This window comes from Sorex fumeus, unplaced genomic scaffold, assembly GCF_029834395.1.
Source record: "Sorex fumeus unplaced genomic scaffold, SorFum_2.1 ptg000034l, whole genome shotgun sequence".
Classification (NCBI taxonomy): domain Eukaryota; kingdom Metazoa; phylum Chordata; class Mammalia; order Eulipotyphla; family Soricidae; genus Sorex; species Sorex fumeus.
This window is the reverse complement of record NW_026606091.1, coordinates 27,409,070-27,421,932: the sequence shown is the minus strand read 5'-3', so window position 1 is coordinate 27,421,932 and position 12,863 is coordinate 27,409,070. Positions and strand designations below refer to the sequence as shown.

The following is a 12,863-nucleotide window of genomic DNA, read 5'->3' as shown; positions in this document are numbered from 1 at the left end:
TGGTATAGCAGGCCATGGCATGGGGTTATCCTGCAGATCCTCTTAAAAATCGAACCCGTGCAGCAGGTTCCGCTAGGCCCTAACCAGGCACTTGAGGCTCCAAAACCCCCTCTTAAGCCCACCATTACTACCATGGCTGGCCCTAAGACGACACCACCTCCTGTTACAGCCGGCCTATCCATCCCAAAACCCAGTTTTGGCCCAATCATTAACCCCCTCAGGAGTCTTATCGAAGCCACATATCAGACTCTGAATGCTACTGCCCCAAACCTGACTGAAGTCTGCTGGCTGTGCTATAGCCCCACGCCACCGTTTTATGAGGCTATGGGTATTAACGCCTCATACAATGTTAATTACAGAGCCCCTGGAGAGTGGAAGGCCCACCCCCAGGGACTAACCATGACCCAAATTAGCGGTCAAGGGACATGTGTAGGTACAGTCCCTCAAAACAAGAAGGAGTTGTGTGCACAGAATGTGGAGTCCCCGGGATGGAGTAACTCCACCTGGATCTCACCAAAAATGGGAGCTTGGTGGGCCTGTTCACGTTCAGGATTAACTCCCCACTTGGCAGGCTCAGTATTTAATGCCTCCCAAGAATTTTGTCTTATGGTTATTGTTGTCCCAAAAATTATATACCACCCTGCTGAGGTACTCCTTGACTATTGGTCCAATTCCCCTGATGTCCTGCGTAGGAACCGCAGGGAACCCATATCTGCACTAACCATCGCCACTCTGTTTGGCATAGGCCTGGCAGGTGACGGCACTGGCATCGCTGCTCTGGTAACCCAATATTCTGGTCTATCTTCTCTAAGAGCAGCTATTGATGAGGACCTGGACCGAATAGAAAAATCTATTAGCCATCTTGAAAACTCCTTGACCTCCCTGTCGGAAGTAGTCTTGCAAAATAGGAGGGGGCTCGACTTGCTCTTCCTTAAAAATGGAGGGCTGTGTGCAGCGCTGGGAGAAGAGTGCTGCTTTTACGCCGACCACACGGGGGGTAGTCGAGATTCCATGGCTAAGCTGAGAGAAGACCTGGAACGGCGTAAGGAGAGAGAGGCACAGGAAGGGTGGTTCGAGTCTTGGTTTAATCAATCCCCCTGGTTCACCACCCTGATATCTACTATAGCAGGCCTTCTGATCATACTATTACTGATGCTTACATTCAGGCCCTGCATCCTGAGTCCACTTGTCTCATTTGTCAGAGACCAGATTGGCAGGGTTGATCGGCAAATCACTCAAATTCACTTTATGCAACTGAGAGAAACTAGCAAAGAGCAGCCCTATTCAGAAAGGTATTTCTAATGGGCCTGGGAAGCCTCTTCCTTTATCTGTTGCAGTGACCTGATCCCGTGGCCGGTACCGGAAAACGCAGGAGGAGAAGGAGTGCGGACCGGACCTGTACAGAACCCCCCCGATCACTGAACGAAGACATCCCCATCACCCCTCTACCCTACCCCTGCCCCTCTTTTCTGAGCCATGCTCCATTCTGGTCAAGCCACACTGGGTCCTGCCTGGTTTGGTAGAAATGTCATCAATCCTCCCCTGTGCCTCCTCGTGGTTAAGGAAGTATGCCCTTGCCCAGGATACCCAATGACGGGCAACTTCTGTCACCGCCGCGCACACCTAAGACAGGGGCTAAAGCATTCTCCCCAATGCCGGGTACCACGGCGGGGCGACGGACGACCTAAGACAGGGGTCCTGGCGTGCCATAATTGGAAAAAAGGGGTGAGATGTTGCCTACTGACCAAATAAAAAAATGGTTGGTTTTTCATTCCCCCTTTGTCCTGCTCAAAGCTGGGCAACTTCCCAGTATAGGAGGTTTCAGTTTGGGGGACAAAGCTGGGCAGCTTCCCAGTACATGACGTTTCAGTTTGGGGAAAATGCACCCTCGTAAATGATTTGTAAATGATGTACGAGGAACAGCAGTCTCTATGGATATGTCAAAACTGTAACAAAGCAGGCCGCTCCGACCGGTAGCGTTAAGTCGAAAGGGTCACCAGGTGGCTGACCAACGGTGCATGGCTCTGCCCACTGTGACTGACCAACGGTGCATGGCTCTATTCATCGTCCCATCCACTTTCCTTTCTTTTGGGTGGGTTGTGGAAACATACTTAAGTCTGTGCCTGTGCTCTGAATAAAGGCTCGCATTCATGCCATCTCCTGAATGACGGAACCTTGTGTGACTCGAGTGCTGATTTCACCCTGACGGCCCACCCTGGCTCGGCCCCGCAGCGCCAGACGCGACATTTAACCAGTCATCCGTTCTCAGCCACTTAGGTTTTTCCCAGATATTCAGGTCAGCCTTCTTAGAAGATGTTTTTATTATCTATCTTTCTCTCTGTTTGTTTCTGTCTCTGTCTGTCCCTGTCTCTGCCTTTTCTCTCTCTCTCTCTCTCTCTCTCTCTCTCTCTCTTTCTCTGTCTCTGTCTCTCTCTCTCTTTGTCTCCCTTTTTGTGGTTTACAATATAGATACTGAAAGGGTATCAGGAATATCCCTTTACCTACTTTTAACACTCAAGGATTTCAAATTTGGACACAAAATAGAATTGTTGTTTCAGGCACGTTGGCCAAAGGGAGAACTGGAAATGGTCTCTGCTATGGATAACCAGGGAACTGCAGATCTGCAATGACTGACCACAGCCTGGGCCCTGCTCTCAGGGTCCAGACAAATCCTGAAGACCGGGAGGTCTCCCAACCCCAGATAGGGATGGGATGGACACCTGCCTGCCAGGACACTCCTACAGAAGATGAAGGTCTGAGGCCACCTGGGAACACTAAGCTGGCCTGGTTTCTCATCTTCAAAATGGCCAGGCCTGGGTAACCGTGACATGACATGACAGGTAAAATACTCATAGTATTATATGTATTTCTCCTGGGTGGTTCACCACAGTCTTGGAAGAACAGAGTGGGGGTCTGGTGTTCTTTGGGAGGTCAGGAACTGTGCTCAAGGGCCGCTACTTTTTCTTAGCTGCTGGAGGTCAGAGCTGGCACATGTCCAGCACTCCCCTCACCCTGCCACCTTTATGCCCTAAGAGTAGTCTTCCACCTACCCCGTGACTTTCAGGAAGTGCAAGATGACATGTATTTCCTAACCCCTGGGGAAGTACTTTGTGACCCTGGGGGCTCAGGCACCAAATTTCCAACTGTGGGCTAGTGTTGGGTGAGGACTAGAAGGAAGAAGCCCTCCACGTGCTCCCTCCCCTGCCGTAGGAACAGACCCTTTTGCAAGGTCCCTGAATCCCACGGCTCTCACAGCGGCAGGTGTCATGCCCTAGACTCACCACACTCAGGAAGACACAGGGGACTCAGAGAGTGTTGGCAGAAGAGGGGACCTGCTTGGTATCCCACTGAGCAGTCAGCCTCGCCCTGGCCGTGTCCCAGGAGCTGCCTGTCAATGCAGTGCAGAGTGTGAGGATCCCATGCGGGCCTCATCGGGTCTCTGCTGTTTCCTAGCCTGTGACTATTTCTCTCTTGCATCTATAATGTGGGGTCCCCGCCAAACTGACTCTGGAATTGTTATGTGGGGTTGAGGGCATTGATTGGTCTAGGATGTTGACTCCCAAGTTCCAGGTAAAGCCCATATGTTTCCTTTGGTTTTCGGCATGTGGCTCAGTGAGGATGTTGGGAATTTTCTACTGTGAAACTATGTAGACAGAGGGCATCATTTCCCAGACCAGACTACCAGTGAAATGTTAGTTTTTCTCTCCTTGATGACCTTGGTATTCTCTTGGGCTCCTGGCAAAGAGACCCTTACACAGACACTGCTTGATGCTTGATGCAGGAGTCACAGGTGGGTCCTGATCTCATCCTGGACATTCATCTTACTAAAGCTTCAGTTTCCCAGTGATTGTCCATGATTCAAACATTCTCAAATGTGCATCGCGTAGAGGGCCTTGGATGGACCTCGGACAGGCGCCAGGTGACCCTTATTTGGACAAGGGAAGGCCGAAGATCCAACATGTGATATGGTCCAGAGTACAGCATGGGACAGTCTCTGGCCAAAAGAATTGTCAAGGAACCCTTGAGTCTGGGATAGACAAAATAAAACTGGCCCCAGATTTGGAGTCTGGGGAGTAGGAGCAGATGACATGGGCCAGGAAAAGCCAACAGATCTGACCTTTCATGCCTGACTTTACATTGAACTAAATTTGAAGCAGCAGATTGAAGGAATCTGTAATTCTCTTACTTAGCTTACGCAAGATGACAGGCAACATTGATGAGAAGCAAATTTCACCATTGCTGTAAACGTTTAACTTAAAGAGGTGAGGAAACAGAAACATCTGCATCAGCAACCTGTTACCGTGTCCAAGTGTAGAACCGTGGGTCTTCTGGCAGGGAGAGCTGGAGGCATGCTGGGTGTGAGCAGGGCAGGAAACGCTCGGGCACTGAGGGTCTGCCCCAATGGCACTGCTGCCAGCACCTAGACTAGCCCTGGTCTCCTTGGTCACAAATACTAACAGTAATAGAAATGGGGAGTTGTGCTGAGCCCCCAGGGTCGACTCTCTGGTGCACTGAGCTAACACCATGGATTGCCTGAGGCTGCTAAAGCAGATGGAAACTCTGCAGGTACCTGTAGAGACCAGACAGGGAAGGAGACAGAGTCTGGGTGGGGAGGCGGGTGCGGGGCAGGAATCCTGACAAAGGTCACCAGCAAGTGCAGACCAGGGTGCTAGTTTCATCTTGATTGACAGTTGACCCTTGATGAGCATGGAGTCATTGAGAATATACCCTGGATGGTAGGATCATGACAGGGGTGAGGGGGCAGGGGGTGGGATGTGCCTGCTAACTGTGCTCTGCTCCTTTGCCTGAGCAGCCCAGAGGTGAAAAAACATCACCCCATCCCCAGGGCTGATTCTGGTCTCCTCACTGCTCTGTGTGCCCCAGAGGACAGATGGGGGCTGTGGTGATTGGGAACAGGAAGAGGGTCTCTGACTCAACTGGCCACCCAGTTAGAAAAACACCTTACAGGTCCAGAATGCCATGGGCAGTAAGGGTCCAGAACCAAACTGACTCTCTGGCTGCAGTTGTCTTTTCAATCAATGGGCCCTGGGCCTGCTCAGTGCCCAGCAGGGAGGAAAAGGTGTTTTCTCCAATGAGGACTAAATGCTACTCTACTGAAACCAGTCAGGAGGGGGAGGGGGCTTTGAGCCAGTTGAAAGAATGAACTCGAGAAGGGCCAGGGAGCTGGAGGCTGGTCAGGCCCAGCCGTGGTCAGGTTTGGCCACTCCTGAGAGCCTCACTGTAGAATGGACATCTCTCAGAGTCAGGCCAGAAATGAGAAACAATCCCAGAGAGTCACTCATCACTAAGCATCGCCAGAAGATTAACCTGCAGGTGATAGTTTGTTCAGGATCAGCCGCAGCGGGGTGAGCTAAGGGGGGCTGGCAAATGATTCTGTCTGCCAAGCCTCAGGCGAGGGAACCAAGGAGGCAACAAGAGGCAGAAGCGAAAAACTAGGCAGGACCACTGAGAGACCCACTCTAGGAGGAGGAGAAGATGGATGAGTCAGGAATCACCAAATTTGACAAGAATCAAATGTGAGGTTTGCTCTGACAAAATGGTGACCAGTACCAAATGGCAACCGGCTGAGTGGACAGCAACATTCCTGGAGTCAGAGATCACCTTGTCCCACGTGAGGAAGACAAGACTTATCGCCCACCCGGTGACAGGAACCCACCAGGCTTCATTCCAAGTTCCTTACCATTGACCCACGAACAGATGACTAGGACCAGACCAAGACAACTTAAAAGCCCCCTTAGTCTAACCCAGGGCGCGGGTGTACCATTGCCTCACCTGAGGTTCGGAGAGTCCGCCCGGGAGCACCCCCAGTAAGCTACTCCTATTTCCTTAACTTTATTTCTATGTCTCTGTCCTTCTGTCTACCCCGGATGGGGTTCCCAAATCTCTCACCTAGCAAGAGACTAAGGGAAAGCAGGTTACCCGAGCAGGGATCGAAGGGGCTCACAGGAACGCTCGAACACTGAGCGTAGAAATGGGAATCACCACTGTGGGAGCACCTGAGAGCACTAGGCACCACTGCATGTTAGATGAAAGTTGTTACCACAGAATCAAGGTAGCCTGTAAACAACCTACATAATTATGCTGTGACCTGCTACTGCCCGTTTGGGGCATAGCTGGGTAGAGCCTGCACACATGGAATACACTAGGATGCTTCCAGCAAATTCTTGGTGCCACCTGTCTTGGTGAGACTCTGTATGATCTTAAAAGGAAAAACTCCAAAGACAGTCGTTCAATGGGAGAACAGCTCTCACCACTGGCAAGGGGTGAGAGGGCTCAAGCCGCTGATCCCCACAGTCTCCCAGCTCCCCAAACCTCAAGGAAAACATGGACTTGGTGTTTCCAGAGCCCAGGGGCCCAGAGGCAGGACACAGAGAACTAAGCCCAGAGCCCCAGTAGAAGCTTCGAGAGGGTGTGCTGGATATGTGTGAGGTGTGAAGATCCATGAGAGTGAACGGGCGGCCCCAGGCCCATGGTGCATTTAGAGGGGAAGGGCTATGAACTGGGCACCGAGGGGTAAACCGGGACCAGCCTGTGCCTGCCCTGAACAGCCCTACCAGGCTGATCCCTGGTGCCTCCCCGATCCCTGGTTCCCATCCAAGTAGGAATGTGACAGGAAGGAAGGGGTATGGCTGACCAAATTCCTGGAAATGACTGGAACATGATGGCTCTGCCTTCTGAGGCTTTGCCATCTGGTCTGATACATGAATCTGGACACACTTGTCACCAGTAGAGTGTTACTCAGCCAAGGCTGTCCCTACAGGTCCAGGTGTGCAGGAGCAAAGAGGAGCCAGGGCCTGGTTCTCTATTACATGGGGTCTGACCGTGCTGTGATGGTGGCAGTGGGACTTGTATTAGGGAATCTGATGGTCCACAAAGAAGTGGGGCGCTATTATCAGGGATCAGCTCTGTACAGACTCGGGGACACTAGAAACAAGTTCCATCCACGGCCCCATCCTGCTCCACTGATAACACACTGTCTTCCTACTGGGGTGGGTGCCATCCAGGGGGAGCCTGGCTGAGGGGACAGCACCTTGGACCCACCTGCTGCAGGAGCACTTTCAAGTCCTCATCCTGAGAAACCTGATGTGGCCACTAGGGGGCAAAGTGGGGTCTGTCCCTGGTGCCACTGCAGAGGGCAATGGGGAAACAGGCACCAGGGGCAGGGTAGCCCATGGAGGTGCTGCAGTGGAAGGCAGGGCTCTGAGTGCTGCATCCTGCCCTCCCTCCTGGGGACGCATCCGTGATTGAGACCTTCAACCCTTGGGGTGGACTCTCCTGGGGTCATTGACAGGCTTCACACAGGGGCAGGCAGGTGAAGCGTCTTGGCATGGTGACATGGCCAAGGCTTCCCACAATCTAGAAGCAATTGTCAACTACTGGCCAGACCTGCCCCGTCCAGTGACACACACACCCACACAGGCCTGGGATAGATCCATTTATTGCAACAATCGTGAAAATCAGACAGTGGCAGTCAGGGAGAAAGCCCGCCTTCCTCCTTCCCCTCTTCTCAGCCAGCAATACAAAGTCCCCAAACAGCCCCAAAGAGTGTGTAGAATCCGGTGACTGTATGGTACCAGCGGCCAAGCTTCAGGGCTGTCATGCGCAGAAACAGGACCCCACAATGGGGAGGGGAGAGCTGAGTTGTAACTTCTGACCTCCAAATCATTGTTTGCTAGTGCTGGGGGGATATATCTGCCACCCTGATCCCTTGGACCTTGTGGAGGGGGACATTACTTCCCTCTGATCCCTCGGACTTTGTGGAGGGGGATATCTCGGCCCCTCTGATCCCTCGGACCTTGTGGAGGGGGACATCTCGGCCTCCCAGATCCCTGGCGTCTAGTGGTGGGGGGGACATCTCGTCACCCCCCAACCCTGGCGTCTACTGGTGGGGGGGCATCTCTGCCCCCCCCATCCCTGGCGTCTAGTGGTGCGGGGGCATATCTGGCCCCCCCATCCCTGGCGTCTAGCGCTGGGGGGGCATCACTGCCCCCCATTGATCCTTGCCCTCTAGTGGGGGGGGAATCTCTGGCCCCCCCGATCCCTGGCGTCTAGTGGGGGGGGCATCTCTGGCCCCCCCTTGATCCTTGCCCTCTAGTGGGGGAGGAATCTCTGGCCGCCCCAATACCTGGCGTCTAGTGGTAGGGGGGCATCTCTGGCACCCTTGATCCTTGCCCTCTAGTGGGGGGGGAATCTCTGGCCCCCCCGATCCCTGGCGTCTAGTGGTGGGGGGGCATCTCTGGCCCCGCCGATCCCTGGCGTCTAGTGGTAGGGGGGCATCTCTGCCCCCATCCCTGGCGTCTAGTGGTGGGGGGGCATTTCTGTCCCCCCTTGATCCTTGCCCTCTAGTGGCGGGGGGAATCTCTGGCCCACCCGATCCCTGATGTCTAGTGGGGGGAGCATCTCTGGCCCCCCCCTTGATCCTTGCCCTCTAGTGGGGGAGGAATCTCTGGCCCCCCCCCGATCCCTGGCATCTAGTGGTGGGGGGGCATCTCTGGCCCCCCCTTGATCCTTGCCCTCTAGTGGGGGCGGAATCTCTGGCCCCCCCGATCCCTGGCGTCTAGTGGTGGGGGTGCATCTCTGGCCCCCCCTTGATCCTTGCCCTCTAGTGGAGGGGGAATCTCTGGCCCCCCCGATCCCTGGCGTCTAGTGGTGGGGGGGCATCTATTGCCACCCCTTCATCTTTGCCCTCTTGGGGGGGGAATCTCTGCCCCCCCGATCCCTGGCGTCTAGTGGTGGGGGTGCATCTCTGGCCCCCCCTTGATCCTTGCCCTCTAGTGGGCGGGGAATCTCTGGCCCCACATCCCTGGCGTCTAGTGGTGGGGAGGCATCTCTGCCCCCCCCTTGATCCTTGCCCTCTAGTGGGGAGGGAATCTCTGCCCCCCCCATCCCTGGCGTCTAGTGGTGGGGTGGCATCTCTGCCTCCCCCGAATCCTGGCGTCTAGTGGTGGGGGGGCATCTCTGGCACCCCCATTTCCTGTGGTCTAGTGGAGGGGGAAACTGTGCCCCCTGATACCTGAGGGGTCCAGGGGTGAGGACATTTCTTCCCCCACATCTCTGGGTCTAGTGGAAGGAGACTTTACTGTCCCCCTGATCTCCCGTTTCTTGAGATGGAGAATAGTTGTACCTTTGCCCTGATCCCTGGTCTGGCAGTGAGGGATATCCCTGGTTCTAGTGGAGGGAGAAGAGCAAAGGGCCAAGGCAGAAGGCAGAACTCGGGTGGCGTGGGGAGGACGGGGCTGGGCTAGATCAATTGGGTGAGAGCGGCAGGGTGCGTCGGTGCAGTAAAATCGAGGTGTCAGCTGGGTGTCAGGCTGCCAGTGGAGCTCTTGCTGACCAGCTGCGTTTTCTGGATTTTCGGCGGGTCATTACAGGACCTGGGTCCGATGACGGTGGACTCCTCTTCCTTAAGGACAGCAACAGGAGCGTCTCTGGATCTCACACAGGCCATGGTCCCTGCCCCCTGGGACTTGACTGACTCCTCCAGCTCCTGGACTCTGGCACTCCTCCTGCCTGGCCTCCTGTGCCTCCTCCTTGTCTGTGGCCTCCAGCTCCTCACGTTTTGTGTCCAGGAGCACCTGTGTGTTGTTCGTCTCCACGCCAATCCCTTTGGAGTGGATGGGATGTTGGGCAGCATAAGGGTCTCAGCCAAGCAAGGGAGGTGGGGGGCTGGGAGTGGGGCCGCCTGGCTCCCCTCCCCAGTAGCCCCGCCCTCTGACCCACAGGGGCTTCTCCCTGTCACTCACCCTTTTCCGGGACTCCTTTCCACTTTACCAGGTTCTGTAGCTGCTGTTTCTGCTGCTGAGTCCCACAGAAGAGCACCTGGGGTGAAGGCACTAGCTGAGGAGGCAGGTCTAGGGCCTTCCTGCCCCAGAGCCCGTGGCCCCTCTCTCACCTGGTCTCCCTCAGCTCCCTGATGGCGGCCTCCAGCAGGGCCTGCTGCCTTGGTGGCACCTGCAGCAACTGGTCTATGGGCTACTTCTGCCGCAGCATCTGCTGGTACAGCTGCTCCTCCTTGGAGCCCAGGTGACTGTGGGCATCGAGGTGCTCTTGTCGCCAGCTATGTGCATTTCCAGGTACCAGCAGAATCGGCCCCAGTGAGGCCACTGGCACTGCACCTTTTCGTCGTGCACCGGCATCTGGGGAGGTAGGACAGTGTCTGTGGGGACAGGCAGGAGGGCCGACTACTTCCCAGCCAGGAGATGCAGGGCTCAGACCCTCAGCCACAGGCCCCCATGGCGTCTTTGTCCCAGAGCCTAGGATTGGGTCTCCCTCTGCCTCGGACCCTGACTCCTACGTGGCAACTGCCAACTCCAGACCCCTCTGTGTAGTGTGGGCCAGTCAGTGCCACCACAGCCCTCAGTTAGGGCATTCTCACCTGTCCTTCCTGCCATCACCCAAGGCAGGCTCTTGGCCTCACAGGGGGTCTCACCAGCCCATTTCACAGACCAGGAAAGTCACAGCCCAGAAGGCTGAAGTGTTATGCCCCAAAAATACCCCAGGGTGGAGGGGAGCTGATGGCCAACACACCCTGCACCCTCTCACAAAACTCTTGGTGTACAGCAACTTTTCGTGGGCTCGCAGTGAAGACATGTTGGAATGATAGGTGACAATTGGAGATGATAGGAGACTCGCCCAGCTCCAAGACTGGGGAATGTTACCCAGACCCCTTCCACTGTTACCGAGACACAACTCGAGCCTGGACGGGCTCCCGGCCGTCCACCCCACAGTCCTCAGACTCCAGGCGGCACTGTGCCCGCTTCTCTCACCCCACCTCAGTCCCCACAGTCCCCACTCGCATCCGCAGTTGTTCTCCGGGTTCACCCGTTGTTCCTGGAACCTCCTGCCTCCACCTGTCCTTGGAAATGGTGTCAACGATGTGGCTGTTTCGGGGCACCCAGAGGCCGGTAAACCTGAGAGGAAGCAGACAGTCAAGGACCCCAGACCTTCAACCCCACCCAAACTTCATGGTCCACAGCCCCGACTCTTGGTTCCTCCTGCTCATCTCGGGGGCTGCTCATTTCTCACCGCCATCTGCTGCTCTGGGCCCCTTGCTAAGTAGATTCTTTCCTGCTTTGGACCCACTGGAGCCCTCCTGGCAGTGCCGGCAGGGACACGAGGGACAACTAGAAACAAGCGTTCTATGTCCCGGCCCTAGAGCTCTCTGCATTTTCATGGTCGTAACATTCTGGGGAGTGGACAGCTGACCCCATCTCCTCTGGCTGCCCGCAGAGCAGGACACAGGTGTGGAGGGACAGGGAGACTCGCCCAGCTCCTGCTCCCAGCCTGTCTCCCCTGTCACAGTGCCCCATTCACAGGGCCCCTCCCTCAACACTCGAAGTCACTCCTCCCCGCCTTGCCCTCCTCAGACATCACAGGCTTCTAGCTCCTGGTGCTGTGCACCAGCCCAAATCACTCTCCACTAAAAGATGACGCTCTGCCAAGCAATCTTCCGCCTTTATAAGATACACTTGATGTTTTAAAATTCTGTTCTTTCAGGAGGGGCTCTCTGGGGACTCCCATCCCAGAGTCCCAGGAAACCCGGACGAGGACAGAGGCTGCTGGGGACAAAACTGCCGGAAGACTTGCTGGAAATGGGCCCGGGCTTGATCCTGTGGCCTCGGGGCCATACACTGACCAGTGCAGGGCCAACGCAGGGCCTTTTCTTACCATCCGTTGAGCTCTGCCAATTTCCAAAGATCCCCTAGAGATGACCCCTAGAGGTGACCCGTAGATGACCCGTAGAAGGGTCACCATCTGGAGGTGACCCCTACATGACCCCTTGAAGAGTCAAGAGGGGGAAGGTGTGATGGGGCCACTTCTCTCTGAAGCATCCTTGAGAGAGGGTGCCCCGAGGAGCGGGGCCATGAGCTTTTTTATAGGCAGGGAAGGGGGCGTGGCCTCGGGGCTGCAACCCCATAGGCCAGGGAGAAATCTAGAGCTCCCAGGGGCAACCTAACAATGAAAGCTGCACCAGCCTCTGCCCTGGTGGGCCTGACGGGCCTCCCCACCCCCACCCGGACCCTCGGGCACTGCCCCCTACCGACGATGGTGGCTTGGAACTCTGTGGGCCCCACGGTGGGCCAGGAGCACTGACCCTTTCGGTCTCCCATAGCTCAGTCCACGACTTTCTCATTTCCAGAGATCACGTCCCCCCATGTCCAGGCTGGGCTGCAGCTGCCAGGATTAGCCACTGACCACCCCTAGGTCTGGCCTGGCTACTGCTATGGGAGCCCAGCGAGCCTGGCAGAGGGGCTGTCCTGGTCGATGTCCCCACCGCCCCTCACTCCCCAGGCCTCTCTCTCTCCTTTCTGTCCTTGGAGCCCCTGTCCTCCCTGCCCTTCCTCTCTTCTCTCCTCAGGCCCGCAGAGTTCTTGCTCCCGCCTTATCCGGTGTCCACGTTCTCTCTGTCCTTCTGTCTCTGCTTCGTCCCAGACTAGCAGCAGCCAGTTTGTGAGGCCTTTGAGCCCCCAGACCCAGTCAGTCCCTGACCAATTCCCCCTGTTGCTCAGAGACTTCCCTTTCTGAGTCCTGGAGGGCTCTTAATGACCCCATAGAACCTCCCCACCCCAGCTCTGCCCCTTTCTCTGAGGCTCAGTCCATCCTACTGGGAGCTGGACACCAGACTTGGCCTTGGGGAAGCTGGACTCTTCTCTGGTGTTGCTCCCGGCCTGTTCTGGAAATCCCTCTCAGTACACACACTCCCAACTAGGGCCACTCAGCCTGGCCACGCTGCCCTCAAGGGGTCCTGCAGCCTGAAAGGAACCCCAACTCCCCCATATCGCCCATGCTCACTATGGCACCCCCGAGTGCCCCTGTCCTACCTGCCTTGAGCACATTCAGGC

The 12,863-nt window shown here is 55.8% G+C and overlaps 1 protein-coding gene across 1 annotated transcript in view; it reads right to left on the bottom strand.

Moving 5' to 3' along the window:
- Positions 1 to 9,993: 9,993 nt before the first annotated feature.
- The window catches only part of LOC130026600 (polypeptide N-acetylgalactosaminyltransferase 12-like), a 65,027-nt gene continuing 62,157 nt past the window's right edge, over positions 9,994 to 12,863 (bottom strand). Inside the window, exon 12 of the mRNA XM_056117441.1 lies at positions 9,994 to 10,048. Coding sequence (XP_055973416.1) covers positions 9,994 to 10,048 — 55 coding nt within the window. The remainder of the gene's footprint in view (positions 10,049 to 12,863) is intronic.